Here is a 22,783-nt window from a genome sequence, read left to right as displayed (position 1 = left end):
ATACCCAGCATGGGGCTAGAATTCACACCCCTGATATCAAGAGTCACATGCTTCACTAAACGAGGCAGGAAGGCACCCTTCTATCATTTATTTCTGCTCTAATCTTTATTAATTTTATTTGTTACGATTAATTTTGTTATGTTAAGTGCTACCAGGATATCATAGAAAAAATTTACCTAACATGGGGGTCAGGAACACTTTTCTGTAGAAGTGGTTTGGTGCGGAGAGCTAGAGTACAGGTGGGTATTGTCTATATACAATATAGATGGGTTGTGTGGGGTGGGGTGGGGAACAGAATCCTAGATATAGCGAGACAGCGTGAGGGAAAGTTCTGGTATGGAAATGAGCTGACTGGTTCATAAAACTGAAAGCCAATGTGGCTGGATGCAAAGAATAAGGGGGAGCCACGCTTGAAATGGCATGATTAAAACACACAGGAACCAGATTACACAGGGACTTCCCTGTTGCGCTCCTAAGATTTTGTATTTTATCCTACAATCAATGTAAGCGATAAAATGGTACACTCAGATCTGGTTGTTAAATATCTGACTTCAAAATAAAGAAGGTGGGGCAGGGAGACAAGGAAGTGGTGACAAAGGATGTGAATTCTGGAATTGATTTAGGAGGCTTTAGAGGAAGTCCAAAAGCAAACAAGTATTATTGGTTTATGGCACAGGAAGGGAGTAGTTGGAAAAGGAATATTGAGATGGATGATATCACAGGAATTGATGGCCAAATGGAAAGGGAAATGGAGAGACGCTAAGGTATAAAAGAAGAGGCCGAGGATTTTGTCTTCAGCAGCTTTGTTGTGAACATTATCAGGCCACTTAGATGGGGAATCCTGGGGGAGGAGCTGGGCATGAGCTCACTTTGCATAAAACCTCTAACAGTGTGTTATAAATTCTTCTATATTTACTGAAAGAAATACATAGATCCATCATTTTGTATGTGATCTGACTCAGAACACAAGTATAACAAGGTTTTAACATTTTAGTATGTATATTTTCCACTTGGAATATGGAAAAGCACAATTTCACATTATTTTCACAATATCTAAAGAAAGTTTGAATTTTCAAGTATAATTTATATAGCATAAAGAGAGGTTTGAAATGCAAGTCTTGGAAGTGCAATAACTTGAAGGATCAATGTTAGTTGGGTTTGACTTGGATTAATTTTTAAATCTGAGCTGATTTTTACATGGTAAATACTAGGCTCGATAGCAAGGATGACCTTTCAAAACTATGCACAGTAGTTCTACGTTTTGGGAAATCATCCAATGTCAAAGCATTAGCATTGCGTTTGTGTGTGGAGGGGGCAATGGAAAGTTGTGGCAAAATGATACCATTGGCGAGATTCCTAAAAGGGTTTAGGGAAAGGGCTACTTTCCTGGTAGAAGCCACATACAGATTAGACTAAATTTCCATTTTTTATTAGTTAGTCCTATGCTTTTTCCTAAAGTATTGGCTAACATGAACAATCAATTACAAGGCTAGAAAACAAGAACATCACCTACGGAGAGTGATGGGTATTACCTGTGGGAATAACATTAAATTTCATGCTTATGTAAAATCTCAGAAGTTATTATTTATTCTGGGAAAAAAAAATTCTTACTTGTTGTTTTGGCTCCAGTCACAACCAAACACTGCAGCTGGATGCTTGTATTTGTGTAGCACTTTACCATCAATTGTTCGGATAATACTGCAATTAAGTATAATATATTAATAGAAAAAACAACATTCTAAATACATTATTCACAAAAACAAAGCCAGAATTGTATAATTCAAACAGAAGTATTTTATTTTACTTTTTAAAAAGATTTTATTTATTTATTTGACAGAGAGAGAATATAAGTAAGGGGAGCAGCAGAGGGAGAGGTAGAAGCAGTCTCCCCGCCGAGCAGGGAGCCTGATGTGGGGCTCGATCCCATGTAACTGAGCTGAAAGCAGACGCTTAACTGACTGAGCCACCCAAGTGCCCTGCAAACGTTAAGTATTTTAGGATAGAGACCTTGTCTTCAAAGCACAGAGAACATTTAAAAGTACTGAGTAAATGATATTACCGATTATGAGTGAGTATATTTACATCAGACAGTATTAATTATGACAATCCACTTAAATTAATTTGAAGGTGATAAATGTTGATTTAGAAACTATTTCTTATAGAATATCTTTAGTTGAGGAAAAACACAGTTCAATACATATATTTTAGAACAATGATATAACTAACATATGCATTCGACTTTTAGCTTCAAAACTTATATTTCAAACAACTCATTTATAGTGCTGGTTGCACGTATTATTACACCAAGTCCAAGACATAAAAGTTGTAACATTGTTGTGGCATGTTCTAAGTGATTCACCTAGAAATGTGGAGGATCCCTTCTCCTCAAAGTATGTATTTAAGCTGCAAACATTAAGGAAGCTCTAATACCCGACTATATCATTGCTGTAACACAGGGCTATTGATTCCATTTTAAAAAAAGAAGCTGTGTATAAATTAATATATTACAGGGTTCTAAAAGCCTTTAGAAAAGACCTTCTAAAACATCATTAGGTCAGTGAAAATTTTTGAGGCTACTGGGGAGTGCTAGTGACCTCTGCTTACAAATGTGGTGTCCTGAAAGTACATGGTAAAGCTAACAGTGTATCACCTTATCAAAAAACTCTTGAGGCACATCTTTTGTATTTTGGTATTTATCAATTAGAAAATAGTTCTTTTCAGGGAAAAAATCACTAATATGGTTATTTCTGAAAATTTCAACTTCCTGGTGAAGATCTTTGGTTTCCATAACAACTGTCTTTTTCACTGAAATTAAAAAGTGAGGACGAGAAAGTTGGACTGGACATTGCAAAACCTAACAGGAGACCATCTCTACGATATTCCCAGCAACCATGAGTGTCTACCCCACCTGTCAAAGATGACAACAGCTATAGCTGCACGATAGCTTCATCTGGATAAAAACATTTGTTTAACCCAAAGGCAATTCTTCCCTTACATATATTCCATGGAAACCTACTTTTTCCTAGGACTTAATAGAATTAAGAAAGCACTTATTCTGAAATAGACGATCAGAGACAACAGTCATCTTCTAAAAAAAGGCATTTCCCACATGCATTAGCCTACTCCTCCTTGCAAAGGCTTTTCATCCTTTTAAAAGTAATAGCATCTATAAAAGGTGTACACGTTTCTAGAGCACTTGATATCTGTTGAATCACTTGTAGAACTGAAATCCTACTCCCCCCAAAATGATGAGGATTAATTAGACTCTTAGTAAAAAGTTCTTAAAGTTTCTTTGAGGCAATTCACAGTATTTTAGTTACAACTCAGGTAGGATTTTCATTTAGAAAGAACTTACTGGGTTATTTATTTATTTTAAACCTCACCGCGCTCTTATTTATTTCTGATATAGCAACATGGCACGTGCCCATATGGGCTTACATGTACCGATGATAGTTGGTAGAGCTGTACAGATGGAATCTGGCTACTCTGATGCATGTGCTCACATGACACAATCGGTGTTATCAATAAGTCTTGTATAAGCAGCATGACTTCACATGTCATACTTACCAGAAACCATCACCACTGCAGGTGGCTATTCTCTTGGAATCTTTATGACTCCAGGCAACGCAGAATATTCCATTTTTTCCATGCTTCAAAAAATGCAAAATACCTATCAATAAAAAATAATTCACCCCTTTTTTCTCTTATTTATTTACTTCTTCTAGTATTGCTTTTCTGTTAGGAACTTACTCTAGAGGATGTGCACAGAAGTATTACTGTCAGCAGCAGAAAGCAGAATGTATACTTTAAAAATGTAGAAAGCTATCACACTTAAGAAACAAACACCCTGTGTTAAGATGTCAATTGAGTGGCTCTACTTCTGATCTGTAGACACTGGTAGAGAGCCAGAACCCGCTTCGTCAGCCATCTGCAGAATAAAGCTGTGCGTAATGGCTTTTCCAGAACTGCCAGTGTGGAGATGAAGACAGGGTCTATCTGCTTCCTAACCCAGTGCTACCACAACTACAGTGTAAGTGGTTCTTTTAAATTTCAAAGTTTTATTTTTTATAAAAACAAAGGAGAAAGATTTAAGGTTCTTTCTGTAACAAATTGGTGTATGTTGACCTGTTCCTCTGCACTCCTGGACTGGGGAAGGGGGAGGGTTGTAGTCACAACTAGTATGATGAGGATTTGTAAAACCACAGGGAATATATTATACATGGGAATGTCATTCGTCAACTGGGACATGGGTGAATAAAGGTTGCAATCAATCCATTTCCAATTTTTATTTAACTTTATATAGCAGTTCCGTTGTGGCTGCTGCTAAGAAGAGACTAAAGCGACTTTTTATCTTGAGTTCGAAGGCGACTTTACTAAAGCAGTCTCTAGTTTGCTGTTTTTTCCTCTTTGCGGGCCATGGCGGGTAGCTGTATAAAGATGGGTACAAAATGGAAGTAGTCACTATACTTAATGTAACCGTAGGAGTGGAGGCCTCCCGTCAGCTTCATTTATCCCAGGAAAAGTGCACTCAGGGCTTCTAAGACCTTGCGTTTCCTTCTGCGAGACATATGTAACTCAGTTCATTACGGGGATGTACTGTATGGTGACTAACATAATATAATAAAAAATCATTAAAAAAAAAAAAAGCTAGCACTGCCCCGTATTTATTATCCTAGATCTAAGCATGTTTTCTATCTATGCTACTGAATGCTGGGAAGACAGGAATGGAGGTGGGACACACCTCTGATGCTCAGATGCCTGTCGCTGGAGTCAGGGTGGGGCCGTCGCAGTGCTGATGGGCACATATTTGAGGTCACAAGATGCCAAGATGCCGTAAGAAGAGATAACAGAATTGGCACCTAACGGTAATATCTTTGAATTTAGGTGAAAAGTTTCTTTCTCAGATTCATTTCTTCTTTTCTTTTTACATGACTATTATGGGATAAGTGCTGTTCTTGATGGGAGGGCAGAGGGCAGGTTGGGGGCACCGCTGAACTGAAAGTATTATTATGCAGAGAAAAGGGGGGATGTAACTATATAGGCCTTTGTCAAAGCTTCCTCTTTTGAGGGCTAAATTGATTACTGCTGGTTGGTAAAGTTTCCCTAATACTCTGCATTTCCCACATTACTTTAGTGTCTCCTAGAAGATCAAAGCTGCTTGATCCTCCGGGGAATATAAATTTTTTGTATAAATGGCTTTAAAGTCTCAAATATAAGCCATTTTCAAATACATTTTCAATAAACTCCAACAGTAATCATTTGAAATGAGTGAAATTTCAAAACAGAGATCCTTTCCTATTCCCTTGACTCATATCTAACATGTTATAATGAGATCACATGCAGTTTCCAAATATTAGTGGCACTCAGTAAAGCATGGGATGATACTTTCACTCCAGGCAGAAGTCAGGTACAATCTGTGTCACTACAAGCAGGAATGGGGGAGGTTTCTGTGTGTGTCATGGAGTAACAGAATTTGAGAGGTGGAAGGAAGTCCACGAAATTGTACAACCCAACTTCACCGTCTTACAGGTGACGAATCAGGTTCAAGACATTCAATGATTCTCCCTATGTGGAAAGCTAATTGTAACAGAATTTAGACTATAATTTGGAATTCGTTCGAGTTTAGTCTTTTTACAACTAGTGAATATTTGTCCAGACAATTTTGCGGAGGATGATTGAGAATTCCTTTGACTCTATAATGCGACTTTAGGTGAATTCTCTTATCCTAGACCCATCTACATTTTTCAGAGTTCATTTCAACATGTGTATGTATGTTCTCTTGGATTTCTTTATCCAAGTGATAGAACATAATGTCACCTGATGATTACTAAATTAAGACAGAAAAGCATTTACAAAACATGAGGCAGTATAAGACATTATGCTCTTCAGCCAGCAGTAAATACACCTTACCTCATTAAATCGTTGCACCATTTTGCCCTTTCTAACATCCCAAATAAAAGCACCATTTCGAGAAGTTGCTCCAGCAATACAATTTAAATCACCTTAGGAAACAATTCGTTAGACATTATATGAAATGTTTGCCACACATGTAATTCTCTTCAAAATGTAATTTTTGAAAAAGACTTGCAATTTACAAAGTAGTTTTTAAAAGTTTTTTATGATGAAAATTATCAAATGTATGGAAATGGAGAATAGTATAGTGAATGTATCATCATATAACTTCAACAGTTATCAAAATATGGTCATTCTTGTTTTGTCTATAGTCCCCCTTGGGTTTCTTTGGAGCAAATCCCTGACATTCTATCATTTCATCAATAAACACTTCAGTACAAATGTCTAAAAGACTCTTTCATTAACACGACCAAACTATCACAATCACAAATACAAAAATTATCAATAATTTCCCAAAACTATCACATATCCAGTCAGTATTTACATTTTTCTTTACATTGCATCTAGTAATTTTTTTTTCTTTTTGGTTAGGAGAACATTTCTATAAGTAGAACACATGAAAAAATTTAAGTTTTTTAAATCAAAAACATAAACAATGCTCTTTAAGAAACAAATCTGTGAAAATGCAACTGCTGCTAAGTTAGTAAATGATCTAGTATTTAAGTGTTTTTTGCAAGGCAGTCAAAGAAGAGGCTTTCTCCATTAACAAAAGGAACAGCTGTCCTGTGCCACCTATAAGTAAAACATGGAGGAAATACTTTGTGATAAATGATTATAAGTCCAAAAAAAATATATCCTTACCATATTTCTAGTGTTTTCATTCTGTTTCCCTTTTTGGGTTCTCAAATTATCGAGAAGTTTCCATATTAATTTGTACCTTTTTTTTTCCTTTTCCTGTGGTTGCTACTGTATCAAGTTATACAACCCTCTATACCCTACTCTACTTCCATCCCTATCAACTTTCATTCTTCTTTTAAATTTTATCCATACTTAGCTAAAAGTAGTGATTCCTCAGTAATCACATTTCAAAAAATTAAAGAATTTCCAGTTTCCAACATTCCTACTTTCCTGAGGCAAATTCTCAATGTAGAGAGTGAAATAATGCTTTAGGCAAGATCGGGTTCTGTGTTATGAATCAGAGCAACAGTTTTTACAGTTGTGATTTCTATTTAAGTTTTAGGTTTGAGGCTGACGTGACACTCCGTACGAGGAAGGCTGTTCAACTAATAGCTGTCACGGCGCCATGTCGCTGGGCCACTAGCCAGGGGCCCTGTTGCACAGAAGCATATGGCGCTGCCGCAGAGCACAGGCTGCCAAGTCAAACTGACAACTGTGTAGGCCTAGATTCCACCACCAGTCACGATGCGTGTAACCTGAGTGAATTATTCAACCTCCCAGACCCTCTTTCATAAATGTTGGTAATCATGAAACGTCAAATAGGCATGAATATGAAGAAGGCAGCAGGTAAGAGACCGAATTAGCTCTTTTTGTGCCTCACTTCTCAATTAGTGAAGTAACTTCTTTTTCCAATTGGCCTTGTATCCATGATGACACTAAGCTTGTTCTGCTTACAGGATCAACTACTGTCAGAGTAAGAGCTGGAAGGAAAACCTTCTCTGGATCTTCTCCTTATTGTGGGAGATGAGAAATAAATAAAACAGCACTAAGTTCTTAGCCTTTTTGTATCACGGACCTCTCTGAAAATCTGATTCCTATGATAATCTTTGACAGACACAGGCACATACACACAAACGCTAAAACTTCTATGCATAAAATCTAAGACATTCCCAGCATCCCTGAAGACATCTAAAACCCTTGACAGCCCATAAATTTAAGGCTAAAAATCCCTGTGCATGAGAAGATAATCTAAAAAATAAGCTACATCCTGGTTATACATGGGTTTTAAATCAATATGTTACCACTAGGACAAATAAGAAAAGCATTCTATATACTTTATAAAGTGAAAAATTCATTTGGGTGTGCAGAATGATATAGGGAAATAATGTTTTGAAAAAAAAAGTCAGAGGTTTCAAGGACGTCTTTTCTCTCCTTTTTGTACAGGAATATATGTATAAAGGTAGCATTTTTCTGACATCATACAAAAAACCCTATTCTGGCATAAAAGTTCTTTAATATTTACAAAGGTGGAATTTATATTGAATACATGGTCAAAATTGAACTGTGATTACATATAATCATTCATATTTACAAACAGATGTCTCAGGGAAAGACATGTATTATATTTTTTAAATTTCCATGTATTTGATTCATATGAAAATTTTAAGGAAAACTATCATCATGCAAAATGTGTTATACCTTGAAAAGCATAGCTATACAAATGCAGCTAAAATTAGATGGGTGAAGATCATCCTTAAGGATGGGGTGACCAGGTGATGGGTATTAAGGAGAGCACGTGCTGGGATGACCACTGGGTGTTATATGCAACTAATGGACTGTTGAACACTACACGAAAAACTTACGATGTACTATATGTTGGCTAACTGAACATAATGAGAAAAATAGAATAAAATTAAAAAATTAAAAAAAAAACAATAAAAACAAACAAACAAAAAGATCATCTTTATTGACTGTGGCTTTTGTATATGATTATGTCACATAGAAAGGTCCAGAAATCAAAGTGCCTGTGCAAGGGCAGTTTATTCAAAAACCCCAGAAAAACTGAACCAACACATATGTTGGTACTAATTTGCCCTTACAATTATTTGGAGCAAGATGGCATTGAGAGAAGAATATAATTCAAATGAAAACAAAGTTAGGAGAGTCATTTAACTGCATTCTTGATTTTAATAAAACACTTCTTACCTGGGGCCCATGATAGGGAGTAAATAACCCCTTCGTTACCCGGGGAGGTGTCCACAGCTGTTAGTGTGTTTATGTCCCAGACTTTTATAGTGCCATCAAAAGAAGCTGTTGCTAAAAGATTGGGATCATCAGGTTTGAATTTGCAGTCAAAGATCGTTTCCACATGTCCCTAGGAATGCAGCATAGAGAAGTCACAACTGCTGAGGAAGATTCATGTTATTAATAAACAAACCACAGTGTATAATCAAGTTGACATATGTACTATGGTTTCCAAGTATTTGTGTAAAAATATATATATGTGTGTGTGTATATATATATATATATATATATATATATATATATATACATGTAAATACAAAATTAGAATCACTGCTGTGGTTGAACGTTCTCTGTGCTCTTATTACTGTACTCTTTTGTACAGACCCAGATTTTATTCAACCACAATGCCTCCAATCCGCAACTACATACAAAGATGTTCAAAAAAAAGAGAATGCAACACATATCTTTTCTGATTACATATACAGGATACCATGCTAGAAATTTATAAAGCAGTTAACTATCAATAGTTACTATGTCATTCTGGAAGTATAATAAAAGACCAAGATGAAATTGAAACTATAGGTCCTTAAATGCAAACATTCTGTTTTGTGTACCAATGACATACTCCAAAAGAACTTCATGATTTTGGCAGCAATAAGAAGAATCCAGCATAGCCTTGATTTTTAATTAGTCTTGTCCAAAATTTTCTAACAACTTTATTCTTTGAAAATCATAAGGAAAAAAAATCACTATCTCTTCTGACTGGCAGGCATTATTAAAGTGAAAACAAGCCACTGAAATAATTTATAATCAAGGAATATTTTAGTGTTTATGAGAACTATCAAATAACATAAGTTTTCTAAATGAAATATTTTAATATGAAGATACACACTCAAGAGAAACTACTGAACTTAGACTGCATGATTTCTCATTTGCTAATGTAAGTTTTTACAGATTTAAGTGTCTTGTATTTTTCTCCCTTCCCTTTCACAACTTCTTGGAAAGTATATGGTAATTTGAAGTACAGGAAGAGTTGACCACACTGGAAAAGAGTTTACATAAAAAGTTTACATGGAAAGAAAATGAAATAATCTAGAGAATATCTACAAAAGGAATATTTAAAAATAACTAAGCTACACATGGTTACAAAAAATTTTTGGCAATATTTCAATTTTTTCACTCAAGGACAAAATTAAATTTGTCCTAAAATGATACAGTATTACGTTCTTTCCCTCAATTTTTTTTTTACAAGGGTGATTATAGCTCTAGATTACTTTTCTAAGTTTTTCTATGGGAAAACAACCAACATTTGATGAGTGTAATGTAAACCTGTAGAAAATAGACATTTTTATGCACTCTGAAATAGGGAGGTTTAAAGAAGCTGATTATTGACAAATATCAATTACAACATAATACACCTTATTACATGCCTTCATTTGTTCACAGATTCATTCATTCAACAAAATTGAATAAAGTCTTGCTATATGCCAGGCACTATCTTAGGTGGGGTACCTTTATCCCCGATAAAGCACAGAACAACACCCGTCAAAAATGTGAGTCCTCAGCGAGGTTGTACTCTATTTTATATGGAGGCTTAATGATCACAGAATCATAGAATCATTGTATTGATTTGAAAACAGCACTAAATCTTAGAAATCTCAGAAAATCTTAGAAAACACTGAACCCAACCTTGTTCGTTTCACAGATATGAACAAAAAAGGCTGCGGTAACTGGAGGGATGGACTTGTCCTTCCTCCTGAAAGAATATTTATTTCTCGTTTTGCTTCCAAAATATAGTACAGCAACGTAATGTTCCAATACTATATGAAGGATCAACGTGGTGTACTCAAGAATGGAAACACTACCAACCATGCACAGTAATCACAATAAGCTAAATAAACATTAATATTGAAAGGAGTTTAACATTTAAAATTTTAAGAATTCTCCTAGTCTCGTCATCCATCATTCTACACATAATTCTAAAATGTTTCAGCCAACTAAGATAAGTCCTAACACACGATTCTTTACAAAAATAACTTTAACAATCTTAGTGTGTAAGTAAAAGTCAACATCAAGAGCTAACACAAAATAAGTGTGGTGTATTAAAGAAGGAATGACCACAGACATACCAAGTCCCTAAGAAAATCCCACTTCTTGGCTCCCAAGTCATAAAGCCCAACTCCACCATCCAAGAAGCAGCACACCGCATGCCCGGGAGGAAGGGAAAATGCCTGATTCTGCGTCAAAGTTGGGGGTGGAACTGCTTCGCTTGTCGAGGACGTATAATGATTTTTCGTTGGAGACTGGGTTGAAACTAAAAAAGAAATAAACAAGTAAATATTTATACCAACAGCTTCCCATAAGCTGGAATGAAACCACAGGGCTTAATTTATAAAGATGTCCCTCTGTTTTCTTTTATCCAGAACTTGTATCAGTAAACCATTAGGCAAGAACCACATTTTCTGCCACAGAAGTCCTTCTGCAGCACTGCCAAAGATTATACATACATACACGTAACACTGGATGTTATTTCGAAGAGATGTATAGAAGTGCAGGTGCAGCAAAATGGATGAAAATTAGTGAGTGAGGAACCACAATATGTTGTGAATATTTGGTTTCTTATCACCCCATAAATTAAACCACAGCATCATTATTTTTTAATTAGAATCTTTTTTCAAAATGTGACTCATATGGCTTACTTCCCCTCTACACACACAAACATGAATGAGAATGTTTTTATTTGAAAGCTAATAACTCTCTTCCACTAATTTCCGATCCAATGAAAATAATTCTTTTTGAGGTTCTTTATAATACAGTGTAATTTAGCACCCAAATTAAGATTCACAAACTGCCTGACATACATTTGCATCTCAATGTTTCTCTCTTCCTTGTCGGGTTTATTTGCACTGTTCATTCACTTCCATTTCTCAATTTGAAATTCTATAAATATCTCTGTTTATTCTTTGTCTCGTCTCTTGTGTTCTTTCAAGAAGTTTTTCCTTAGAACGTGAATATTCTCGGGGCACCTGGGTGGCACAGTGGTTAAGCGTCTGCCTTCGGCTCAGGGCATGATCCCGGCGTTATGGGATCGAGCCCCACATCAGGCTCCTCTGCTATGAGCCTGCTTCTTCCTCTCCCACTCCCCCTGCTTGTGTTCCCTCTCTCGCTGGCTGTCTCTCTCTCTGTCAAATAAATAAATAAAATCTTAAAAAAAAAAAAAAAAGAACGTGAATATTCTCTTGCAAACATAATTCAAAATAATGATACTGCTGGAAATGATCAGACCAATCGGTATTAATGACATAGTGGAATATAGATAAATATTCCCCAGTAAACTCGCTTTTTGATCCAAATATAATAAAGTCTTTCTTACCACATTCATTTGGATAACACTCACTTCTCAAAATCTGAGCATGACAGGAAGTCCACACTATCATAAACTACTAATAACAAAAGAGGCATTTGGTTCAATAACATACTGCTGACAGTTTCATTAAAATTAGCATGTTCCATGGCTGATTCTTATAATATTTTCATTTGTTGATATTATGGGTGGTGTTGATAACTTTTATGTTACTCTGTATCTGTAATTTATCTTTTTAAAGCATTTGGTACATCTGCAACTAAAATTTTTCATTTTCACATAATTTTTCTTATTCCACACTTTATTACATTAAAAAACAGGGAGAAAAAAACAAGATGTTTAATAATAGGTAGCCTGAAGGATTTGCTTAATAACGACAAGATGGGTATGTGCTTCTTTATATTTTGTATTTTTCCTCTAAAGGGCAGGGATTACGCTTGTAATAAGAAAAAAATATGAAAGAAGAAAATCTATAAAACTTCAGTCACCCCCATGATAGCAAATAAACAAAGAAACTAATAACGTAAAAAAATATGGGAGACCTAAGCAATATGTTAGTCTCCAGCATAATACTTCTCTGGCCCTAATGTTGCTACACCCTCCAGTTTCTGGGATTCAGAACTGTTAGGGCTCCACAGAAAAGATTTAATTTGTGGAAAGCCTGAAGGTTTAAACACAGAGATTATCCCCTATTTGCCATTGCCCACTAGACTGGATACTAAATTTGCAACCGAAATAACATTACTTCGAATGGCCCCTTGGTGTGTGTGTGTACACACACACACACACACACACACACACACAATGGAATATTATTCAGCCATCATAAAGAACAGAATCTTGCCATTTGTGATGACATGGATTGAACTAGAGAGTATAATACTAAGCGAAATAAGTTGGTCAGAGAAAGACAAATACTATATGATTCCACTCATACGTGAAATTTAAGGAAAAAAACATATGAACATCTGGGAAGTCTGGGGGAAGAGAGAGGGGAAAAAAGCATAAGAGACTCTTAACTGTAGAGATCAAACTGAGGGTTGATGGAGGGGATGTGGGTGGGGGATGGGCTAGATGGGTGATGGGGATTAAGGAGGGTACTTGTGTGGGGCGTCTGGGTGGCACAGCGGTTAAGTGTCTGCCTTCAGCTCAGGGAGTGATCCTGGTGTTTTGGGATCAAGCCCCACATCAGGCTCCTCCGCTATGAGCCTGCTTCTTCCTCTCCCACTCCCCCTGCTTGTGTTCCCTCTCTCGCTGGCTGTCTCTATCTCTGTCAAATAAATAAATAAAATCTTAAAAAAAAAAAAAAAAGGAGGGTACTTGTGATGAGTACCGGGTGTTAGATGTAAGTGATGAGTCACCGAATTCTACCCCTGAAACCAATATTGCCCTGTGTGTTAACTAGAAATTAAATAAAAATTCGAAAAGAAAAAAATAAAATAAAAAATAGAGACACTAGATGATAAAAAAGTGAATTGCTCTTGCTAATTATTTAGTATATTATGAAGAGTAAGTAGTGAGTAAGAGGAATCAGTAACTCCTGATTGCTCAATCACTAAATCCCCTTCCCCAAGTTTTTCTACGAGCCACACAAAAACGAAAGCACTAGCAGCCACACAGAGTAATCATGACTGGCTTACTTTTTCTCATGTTTAAGAAAAATTCAAATTCTAAACCTCTCCCCAAATTCCGGTCTTTCCTTTATCGCTTAAGTGTATTTTATTATTTTTTCTTAGAGAAGCAGTAAAAGGTAATCAGAAAAAAAGTACACAAAAATAAGGGAAGAATACCCAAAATAGCAGCTACTAATCCAGTGACATCTGGTATTCAAACATCAAATATACATAAAGATCCTGTATTTCAAATATTTAGGGTATTTCAACTTTGTTGTAGGCCCTACAGATTGTAGAAGAGCCACACTTAGAACATAAAGTCTCCTAGTTCAGACCAACTTTACTGGATCCATTACTCTTGATATTCTTATTTTCACCAATATCATTGCTTTATTTTCCCCATGTAGATAATTTGAGATTATCTTAATATCCCCATTTATCAGCATTTTAAAAATGTAACTTGGCTCTAAATATTTTCAACTTAGTAATATTAGATATTGTGTGGCCTTGATGGTTCCTTTCGTACACATATTATCAAAGGCTATTTTTAAAAATCTGCTTTTCAGTAGGATATAGTATTTGGTATGTTTATCTTTTTTCTTTTTTCTTTCCAAGTTTCTAATTTCCAGTAGGTTAACATACAGTGTAAATTTATTTTTTTATTATGTTCAGTTGGTATGTTTATATCATTATATTAGTCATTTTGTTTGATAGCAGTAAATCTGACATTTTAAAATATTAAATTTTGATAATTTTTTACTTACATTTTTTTCTTGGAGGAGAATTAAGTACATGTAAGCAGTGAAACCCTGTTTTCTTTAATTTAAAATTATCAATAGGTGTTGTTCTTGAAACATTCCAAATGCGCAAAACACCCACTTGAGAATCTAGTCAGATCAAGAAAAGCATTATATTAACTAGTTTTATTTGAAACATAAAATGCCCAGACATAAAAGTAGTAACAAAAACTTTAACTCACGAGACTTTTTGCACCACTTCCTGACATTCTTCCAACAAAATTGTACAATGACCCAAAGAAATAGGTGAAATGCTACTCATCCTTTAAATGTTTGGCTTATTTTGCTTTCTTCTGTTCCAAAACCTCCCCTAGGGTGAGGGACTGACTGCTTTGGCAGTTTCCCCCTACAAAGGTCATTATCAGAGTTTGATCACAAAAAAAGCACCCACTGACACACTTGCCCTAGGAAAGCCAGCTACAAAAAACTTTCCACCTCTAACATTGAATAATATTTTGTCTTTTGAAATGTACGTAAACTGCTCCTTGCTCACTTGCAACCGAGACTGCCTGATATACCAAAAGACCAATTAGAAAGCTCCCTCACTTCCAGAAAATCCCATCTATAATATAGAAGCTACTCTGGGGAACTTTCTGGCAGTTCCTCAAATGATTAAACAGAGTTACCATATGACTCAGCAACTATACTCCTACACATATACCCAACAGAATGATAAACGTATGTCCACACAAAAACCTGTACACCAATGTTCATCACAGCATTATTCATAATAGCAAAAAAAAGTGGAAACAAGGTAAATGTCTGTCAATTGATAAATGGATAAAGAAAATGTGGCATATCCATACAATGGAATATTATTCATCCATAAAAAGGAAGTATTCATACACACTACAACATGGATGAACCTTGAAAATTTTATGGTAAGTCAGAGAAGTCGGACACTTGTACTGAATGATTCCACTACTATGAAACGTCCAGACTAGGTAAATCCTCAGAGACAGAAAGTAGATTAGCAGTTTATATACACACACGTGTGCACCTGGGGCCGTGGAGAGGGGTTCATGAAGAGCAATGCTGCCACCTAGAGTCTACTGGGGGCATGACAAAATGTTCCACAGTGAGGTCACAGTGATGGTTGTACACCTTTGTGACTACAGACATCACAGCACGTATGCTTCAAAATGCTGAGTTTTATGGTATGTGAATTTTAACTCAGGAATAATACTATATTTAAAATGTCCATGACTGTCATTAATTTAATCCTACAAAATGAAAGGCAGTTAAGATATATAAGTAAGACTCCATCTACTTCCATGCATAATGTGAATGCTTAAAGAAGCAATGAATTTCTTCAAGACAGTTGCAAGGATAAAGACTGTTATTTCACGTTACGCAAATATGGGAAGTATTTATACAGCAGCTGAAAGCACTCAGTCTTTCAGAGATCTCTCTCTTGCATCCTAAGAAAGCAGTAGGAGTTATTTAATTTCTAGTTACTAGCTTAAGTGCCCTCATCTTCCCATCCCCTGTCACTTCTTAGCTTTACTAATTCTCTCATGACTGGGGAAGCATAAAGGAGCTTCCTTTCGAGCCATGATGATAAATTCCACTTTCATTTCCAGCTTAGATTGAAAATGCCTTGGTCTATCTAGGTACTCATGGTCACTGACTGTCCAAATTATCAGTGAGGCTACCAGAACTCCTATCTAGATCAACTTTTTTCTAGTCCGTACTTTCACTGTCATCCTTCCATGGCTGAAACTGGATTGTCTTTGTCTTCTATTTGTGAACACAAAAACATGAGCATGTGTGTGCACCTATAGAACACGTTCCGACTGATAACCAGAAACCTGGAAACTGGGCCTTAGTTTCATTTTAATTTGTCATTATGTTAATGACATACAGTATAAATAAAAGTAAACTAGGCATTTACTATTATAAATGATAACACTGGGATGATAATACATTTTACTCAAAATTAGCTGATAAAAAAGTATAAATTCCCTGACTCAATTGAGAATATACATTTATTTAAAACTCTGGGGAACAGGGTAAACTCACCCCCAGTTACAAACATCCCAGGAGCACTGGGAACCCAGGCCAAGCACTGAACAGAAGCTGCTGCACTGGGAAAATTAAATGTTGTTATGCAATACAGTGATTCCGAATCTAGCAGGCGAATTCCAAAATGCAAATTAGCCACAAGGAGATAATCGGTAGACAGCGGATCCCATTCCAGGGCTGTCACTGGATCCTCTTCGTCTGTCCCTTCAAGAGATTCAGGTCTCAGAACATGTTTCTGACTTCTATTACCTATTAAAATATAAAGAAAAAAGATTCTAACAAAATGCTCAAAAGAAAATCAACAATTGAGATCATATTAATTTCCTCTTTGCACAGCCTGGTCTCTGAGAGTACTGGGAACAGAGCCCTTCTGTGCAGAGGTCACACGTGACACGGGAGTTCAGGGGAATGAGATGAAAGTCAGACTGAACTGCTCTGCTCTGGTGATCTCTGGGCCCTGAATCTCCTATTTGTTACTGAAATGTTGAAAGAAAAAGACACAGATAAACAATACCCATGATCTTGTCATCAACTACAATTTCCACTGAGTTACAGCGGTGTGGGGAGAGGGAAGTGCTTACCAAGAGGAACACCCTGTTGTGATTAAAAGCACAGACTTCGCAGCAGCCTCGGTGCACAGCCTCGTTCCACCACCGAGGAGCTCTGTGCTCTTGGACAAGACACTGAATCTCTATGGGCTCAGGGTTTTATTTGTATAATGGAGAACATAACAATACTTAGCTCATAGAGTTTTGTAAAAGATTGAGTTAGCCACTTCAAGTGCTAAGAACCGTGGGGCCTATTATAAGCAGCACCCCTTCTTCATGCATCACAGCAGTGGTCATAACCATAACTCACGCCTGACAACTAGTACAAATAAGACAGCCAGAAAAATAGGGACAGAAAACATGTGAAATTAAATGAAGCGAAGGATTATCAAAGAATTCTCTTGTTCCTTCCAAATTTAGACACAACTGGCAATGGGGAAAAAGATGCTTCTGCTGATACACCACACAGGGCTCCAATTAGCCCATTCCCAGAGGAAAGGCAGAGAAACAACGGTGTTCAGAGACCACAGTCTTCACAGAACCAACTCCTCCTGAGTATTATAAACACTACAAGACGTGTTTACTAAACAAAAACCCAACTGACAGATACCATAGCTCCTTTTGTAATATCACTATTAGATATTGTTTTTCAATGTATCAGATTATAAAAGCAGAAAACATCCATTTCCTTGGATATATATAAGCTATTTGTAAAATGAACTGAAAATCTTATAGTTTCTGGGTTGGGATTAAATTTGTCAGAATACATTATTCTTTATGATGTTGATCTTACATTTTATTTAGAATTTTTGCGTATAAAATCATAGAAGGTACATGTGATGTTTCATTTGGCTTTATTAAATTTTTGCAATCATCATCAAGAAAAGTTTGCTTCTTCTTTCCCAAAATAAGCATCTGCTAAAATGCTATTTGATCTGACAAGCAGTAATGAATATTAATATAGTTAATCATTACAAGTCAGAGGGAGATAGAAAAATGATTTTCCTAAGTTGTACTAAAGCTATTTCTTAAGTGATTTTCAGGTATTTGCATTTGCCAGTTAATATCAATGGTTTATGAAAAATATTCCAGAATGTGAAAAAAAAAAAGAACAACAGTAACACAAACATGGGAAAATTTGCAATGCAAATGCTATGGTATCTAAATCATGTTGCTTGAAAGCACACGCTTAGTCAAAATGATTATGAATTATAGTCACTGTTTTCTCTTCTGTCTAGTACCAACATTTTTATTTAAAAAAATAGAACACTAGATCTATAAAATTTTACAGCCAGCCATTAGAACAGCTGATAATATTTCATTATTTCGTATATTATATTTATTTTTATTTATGTTCTATTTTATTATACAAATATCAGCCAACTTGTGTTGTCAAATAAGGACAGAAGCATTTGAGGACAGTAAGTCAATAAGAAGATAAGGTTGATAATTGCTGTATAAAAAACAAAAACTAGGGGTGCCTGGGTGGCTCAGTCGGTTAAGCATCTGCCTTCTGTTCGGGTCATGCTTCTAAGATCCTGGGATCCAGTCCAGCAGTGGGCTCCCTGCTCAGTGGGAAGTCTGCTTCTCCCTCTCCCTCTGCCCCTCCTCCCCCTTGTGCACACTCTCTATCTGCTCGGCCTCTCTTTCAGAACAAAAACAAAAAACAAACTAGGGCAAGGGAAAATTGGGGTTTAAAAATGAAATGAGGTCGTGTATAATACACATAGCTGTTCGAATTTGGGTTCTGAAACCAGTGGCCAAAGCAAAGAGGAAAAAAAAAAATCATGAACGGTTACATAACTCGTGGTGTCCACAGGATAAAAATAAAACAAAACGACAAAAAAAAAAAGTGCTCAGGAAAAGCACAACTTTTCCCAGAACTGAGACCAGAAATACAGGTCTCCTGTGTGTTTTCAAAAAGGGAACGCAGTATTACACAGAGACAATGTCATCAACATTTCTAAAATAAAACCATGCAAATTTGATTAATGCACATCCTTGGAATAACACCAAAGTCAATTCAATGAAAACATTTCGATTATGAAGATAAAAAAAAACTTCTGATGACCTAACTTTGTCCAAAACTGTAACTTAAAATGGCTAGAGCCGTTTTCTAATGTTTTTGGCTCTAGAATCCTCTGTTCATTTGTGAATTTTTACATGAAAATCCAATACAGAATACAGAATAAAGTGGTGCTTTTCAGACTGAAAGGGAGAAGGTGTAAAAGTCAGCTGCATCACCTCGTGAATATTACCTTTTTCTTCCACGAGAGATAAGGACCGGAGAGCAGAGAGCTTGAGGTCTTAGTCTCCTGCAAGAACCTGGAGGACATAAATTCTATCTTGCTACCTAGAGATAGAACAATCTGTTGTGCCAGTAGGTCATTAAGAAGGTAAAGGAGACCACTCCTTAGGGAAAGTAAAAAGCATAACAATATCAGTATTAATGATACAGTCTCAAAGCTTCAAACTTGCAATGCAGAACGTAGCCTCACAAGAAAAAGTAGCATTTCCTTCATGACCCATTAGGTCATGTACATGCGAAAGGAAAATACATGGCAGGATCATATCTTTCCTGATGTTTTGTACATATTCATTGTTAAACATCCTATGGAATAAATGAGGCCAACAAGTCTGTACGGGGTTGTTATGAGTTGAATTGTGTCCTCCCACAAGATGTTGAAGTCCCAACCTCCACGGATCTATGAATGTGACTTTATTGGGAAATAGGGTATTAGCAGATATTAAATTAAGATGAGGTCATTAGGGCAAACTATAATGTAACATGACTGTGTCCTTATGAAAAAGAGAAATTTGGACCAGAGAGCTGCATGCACACAGGGAGAATGCCGTGTGAAGACTGATGTTAGGCTGCCACAGCTACGGAATGACCAGAAGCTAAGAGAGAGGCCTGGAACAAAGCCTTCCCTGGTGCCTTCAGAGGGCCTTGTGGACACCTTGGTTTTGTATCTCTGGTCTCTAGAACTGCGAGACAATACATTTGTTGATCTAAGCCATCCAGTATGTGGAACTTCGTTAGGGCAGCCCCAGCAAATGAATTCATGGGTGGGTCCAGAAAAATAACACTTGACGATATGGGTACAGATGCACAAATTGCTTCGTTTAATAACTGGAAGATGAGTTACGGGAAAATGATGGCCTCTTCTGGAAGTCACGGGTCAGATACTGAAATATTATACACACCACTCTGACTTAAACCCACAAAAGGAAGACACAAAGGGCAAAGGAGGTCTTTATGCCTCCCTATCCTTTCAATGCCAGAATAAACATACAATGTCTCAATGTTTTATATCTTAGATATATAATACAATGTCTCAATGTCTTAGGACTTAACACCTTCAAAAATACCTAATTTTAAAAAAAAGTGCCTAATAATAATGCAAGAAAAGAAAGCCCTAGTGAATGAAAAAGAGATGGTCATGATCACAAATTATAAAATATGAATAATATCTAGAATGAAATTTGGAGCAAAGTAAGTGTACACTCCTCATTATCCTCTTTAGAGCTCAACAGCACACAGATTCCTCAAAAAGAAAGTATCACAATTCTCATGAAATCTCTGGGTGCGGGCTGGCTGGGGAAGTAGTGGGGGAGTCCCTAATGAGATCTGGTTACACCCCCAGACCGCAGAGAATCAAGAGGAGGAACCACACAGCACACAGCCATCCTGACTGTCCCTAAACTGCCTCCCTGGGACTGAGGAAGACTGCTGGAGAGGGAGAACCCAGGAGGGAAAAGAAGTGGTATGCACCAGATCAGACAGAGGAAGTCTGTGAATGAGGTCACTTAACCGTGAGCCTAATGACCAAGTATAAAACAGAATTTTCTCCCCATGCAGAGGACGGAACAGATTGGGTGGAGGTGTCTGAGACAACAAATCTAAATGAAGCAAAAAACAAGGACAGATCCCTCCCCACTCCAACTTAAAACAAACAGATAGAACTCTCCCCAAGTTACTTTGGTATAACCAGAAGGAACAAGAGTATACGCGCAAAGAGCAGAGCGGAGGTGGTAAAGAAGTATATTTATTGTTGTCTTTCTTTAAGAAGTAAAACAGTATATCCTGTTTGAAATGTATTCGAGATAAAATGGCCCCAAAATATCCATGTTTTGTATATCATTCTTTTTTACATCTGAAAAAAATCTCTTTATCTTTACTATATAATATAATCATGGGAGTGACGTCCCATTGCGTTTGACATATTTCTTTAAATTAACATATAGAGTATTATTTGTTTCAGGGGTACAGGTCTGTCATCCATCAGTCATACACGACATCCAGCGCTCAGCACAACACACAGCCTCCCCAGTGTCCATCACCCAGCCACCCCATCTCCCCACCCTCCCCTCCAGCAACCCTCAGTTTGTTTCCTAAGATTAAGAGTCTCTTATGGTTTGTCTCCCTCTCTGGTTTCATCTTGTTTCATTTTTTCCTCTCTTCCCCTATGATCCTCTGCCTTGTTTCTTAAATTCCACCTATCAGTGAGATCATATATAATTATCATATATATCATTTTTTTAATGTTAGAAAGATTTAAGAAATACGTATTCAAATTTTCATGAGTTCTTCTGTTCAACTTCAATTTGTTTTTTCTTCTATTAATTTCAGATAAATTGAATGTAATACATTTTGTGAAAGTAGCGATCTTAATCCTAAAAAGCAAGTTAGGAGTCACATACATCAACAGAGATGCCAGATGGCTGAAAGCATGTTTCTCAAATGGTAGCCTTACTAAGTTTGAGTGGAGAGCTATCCATGTAATTTTCAGATTTTTCCATTACACATTTTATCATTGTTTAAATTGAAAAAATAAACATAAATTAGTTTCTCAGACCCCTTCATTCAGCTAAATTAATTAACTGATGGGGGAATCCAAAGATTTATTGTTCCTTCTTATCTCAAGTTCAAAGTCTTTGCTAAGGACCTATAGCATCACAATGGTATTTTACAAGCAGGTGGGAAAATATTTTTGAGTAGTATTAGTAAGTCATCATTTCTTCTGTCATATGTCCTTATTCCTTCAGGCCATTTTCTTAGTAAATGTACAGAAATAAACAATTGACTTATAAAAGTAAAAATATGGGGCAAATGACTGGATTTGGGTTAACTCAAAGCACAATCTGCACAGCTGAGTTAAATATATTACAATAAAATTTACTTCATGGTGCCAGATATTATTTGCACAACTATTATTTTAAAATTAAAATACTGTGAAGTTTGGCTGTATGCTGTGTAAACAAGAAATTTTTGCCTCATATATGAGGCAAGAAAAAGAAACTTAACTAAATTAAATTCTTACCTGGTTGAAAAATTGACAGACTTCCATCAATATGACCAAATACAACCTTCCCCTTTTTCTGGGTATGCCATCGGAATATACAGATATCGGACAAGAAGCTATGAGCTTCCTTGTGTACAGTCAGTCCGCTCTCTGGGCCTGAGACGGTCCAAATGAAGAGTGGGCCTCTGTGGGAAACAAATGCCACTGCATCACCTGCGTTCCAGCACCAGCTAAGAGAGGCCGGCATCCCTAGAAGGAATAAAATACAGACACGTAATAGAGACACGAGGAAGATGACTGTACTGTTAAATAGTATTTCCAGTGCACATTTCTAAAACAACTTACAATATAAGAA

The 22,783-nt window shown here is 36.4% G+C and overlaps 1 protein-coding gene across 2 annotated transcripts in view; it reads right to left on the bottom strand.

Moving 5' to 3' along the window:
* Positions 1-22,783, bottom strand: part of WDR17 (WD repeat domain 17) — a 108,801-nt gene that overhangs the window by 34,752 nt on the left and 51,266 nt on the right. For both annotated transcript variants that reach the window (XM_044387580.3, XM_057303413.1), the window contains 8 exons: positions 22,447-22,677; positions 16,572-16,823; positions 14,517-14,639; positions 10,905-11,089; positions 8,737-8,905; positions 5,911-6,002; positions 3,568-3,650; positions 1,612-1,698 (listed from right to left, as the gene is read on the bottom strand). In XM_044387580.3, coding sequence (XP_044243515.2) covers positions 1,612-1,698; positions 3,568-3,650; positions 5,911-6,002; positions 8,737-8,905; positions 10,905-11,089; positions 14,517-14,639; positions 16,572-16,823; positions 22,447-22,677 — 1,222 coding nt within the window. The remainder of the gene's footprint in view (positions 1-1,611; positions 1,699-3,567; positions 3,651-5,910; positions 6,003-8,736; positions 8,906-10,904; positions 11,090-14,516; positions 14,640-16,571; positions 16,824-22,446; positions 22,678-22,783) is intronic.

This window comes from Ursus arctos, unplaced genomic scaffold (assembly GCF_023065955.2).
Source record: "Ursus arctos isolate Adak ecotype North America unplaced genomic scaffold, UrsArc2.0 scaffold_27, whole genome shotgun sequence".
Lineage (NCBI taxonomy): Eukaryota > Metazoa > Chordata > Mammalia > Carnivora > Ursidae > Ursus > Ursus arctos.
This window is presented reverse-complemented; position numbering and strand designations above follow the sequence as displayed.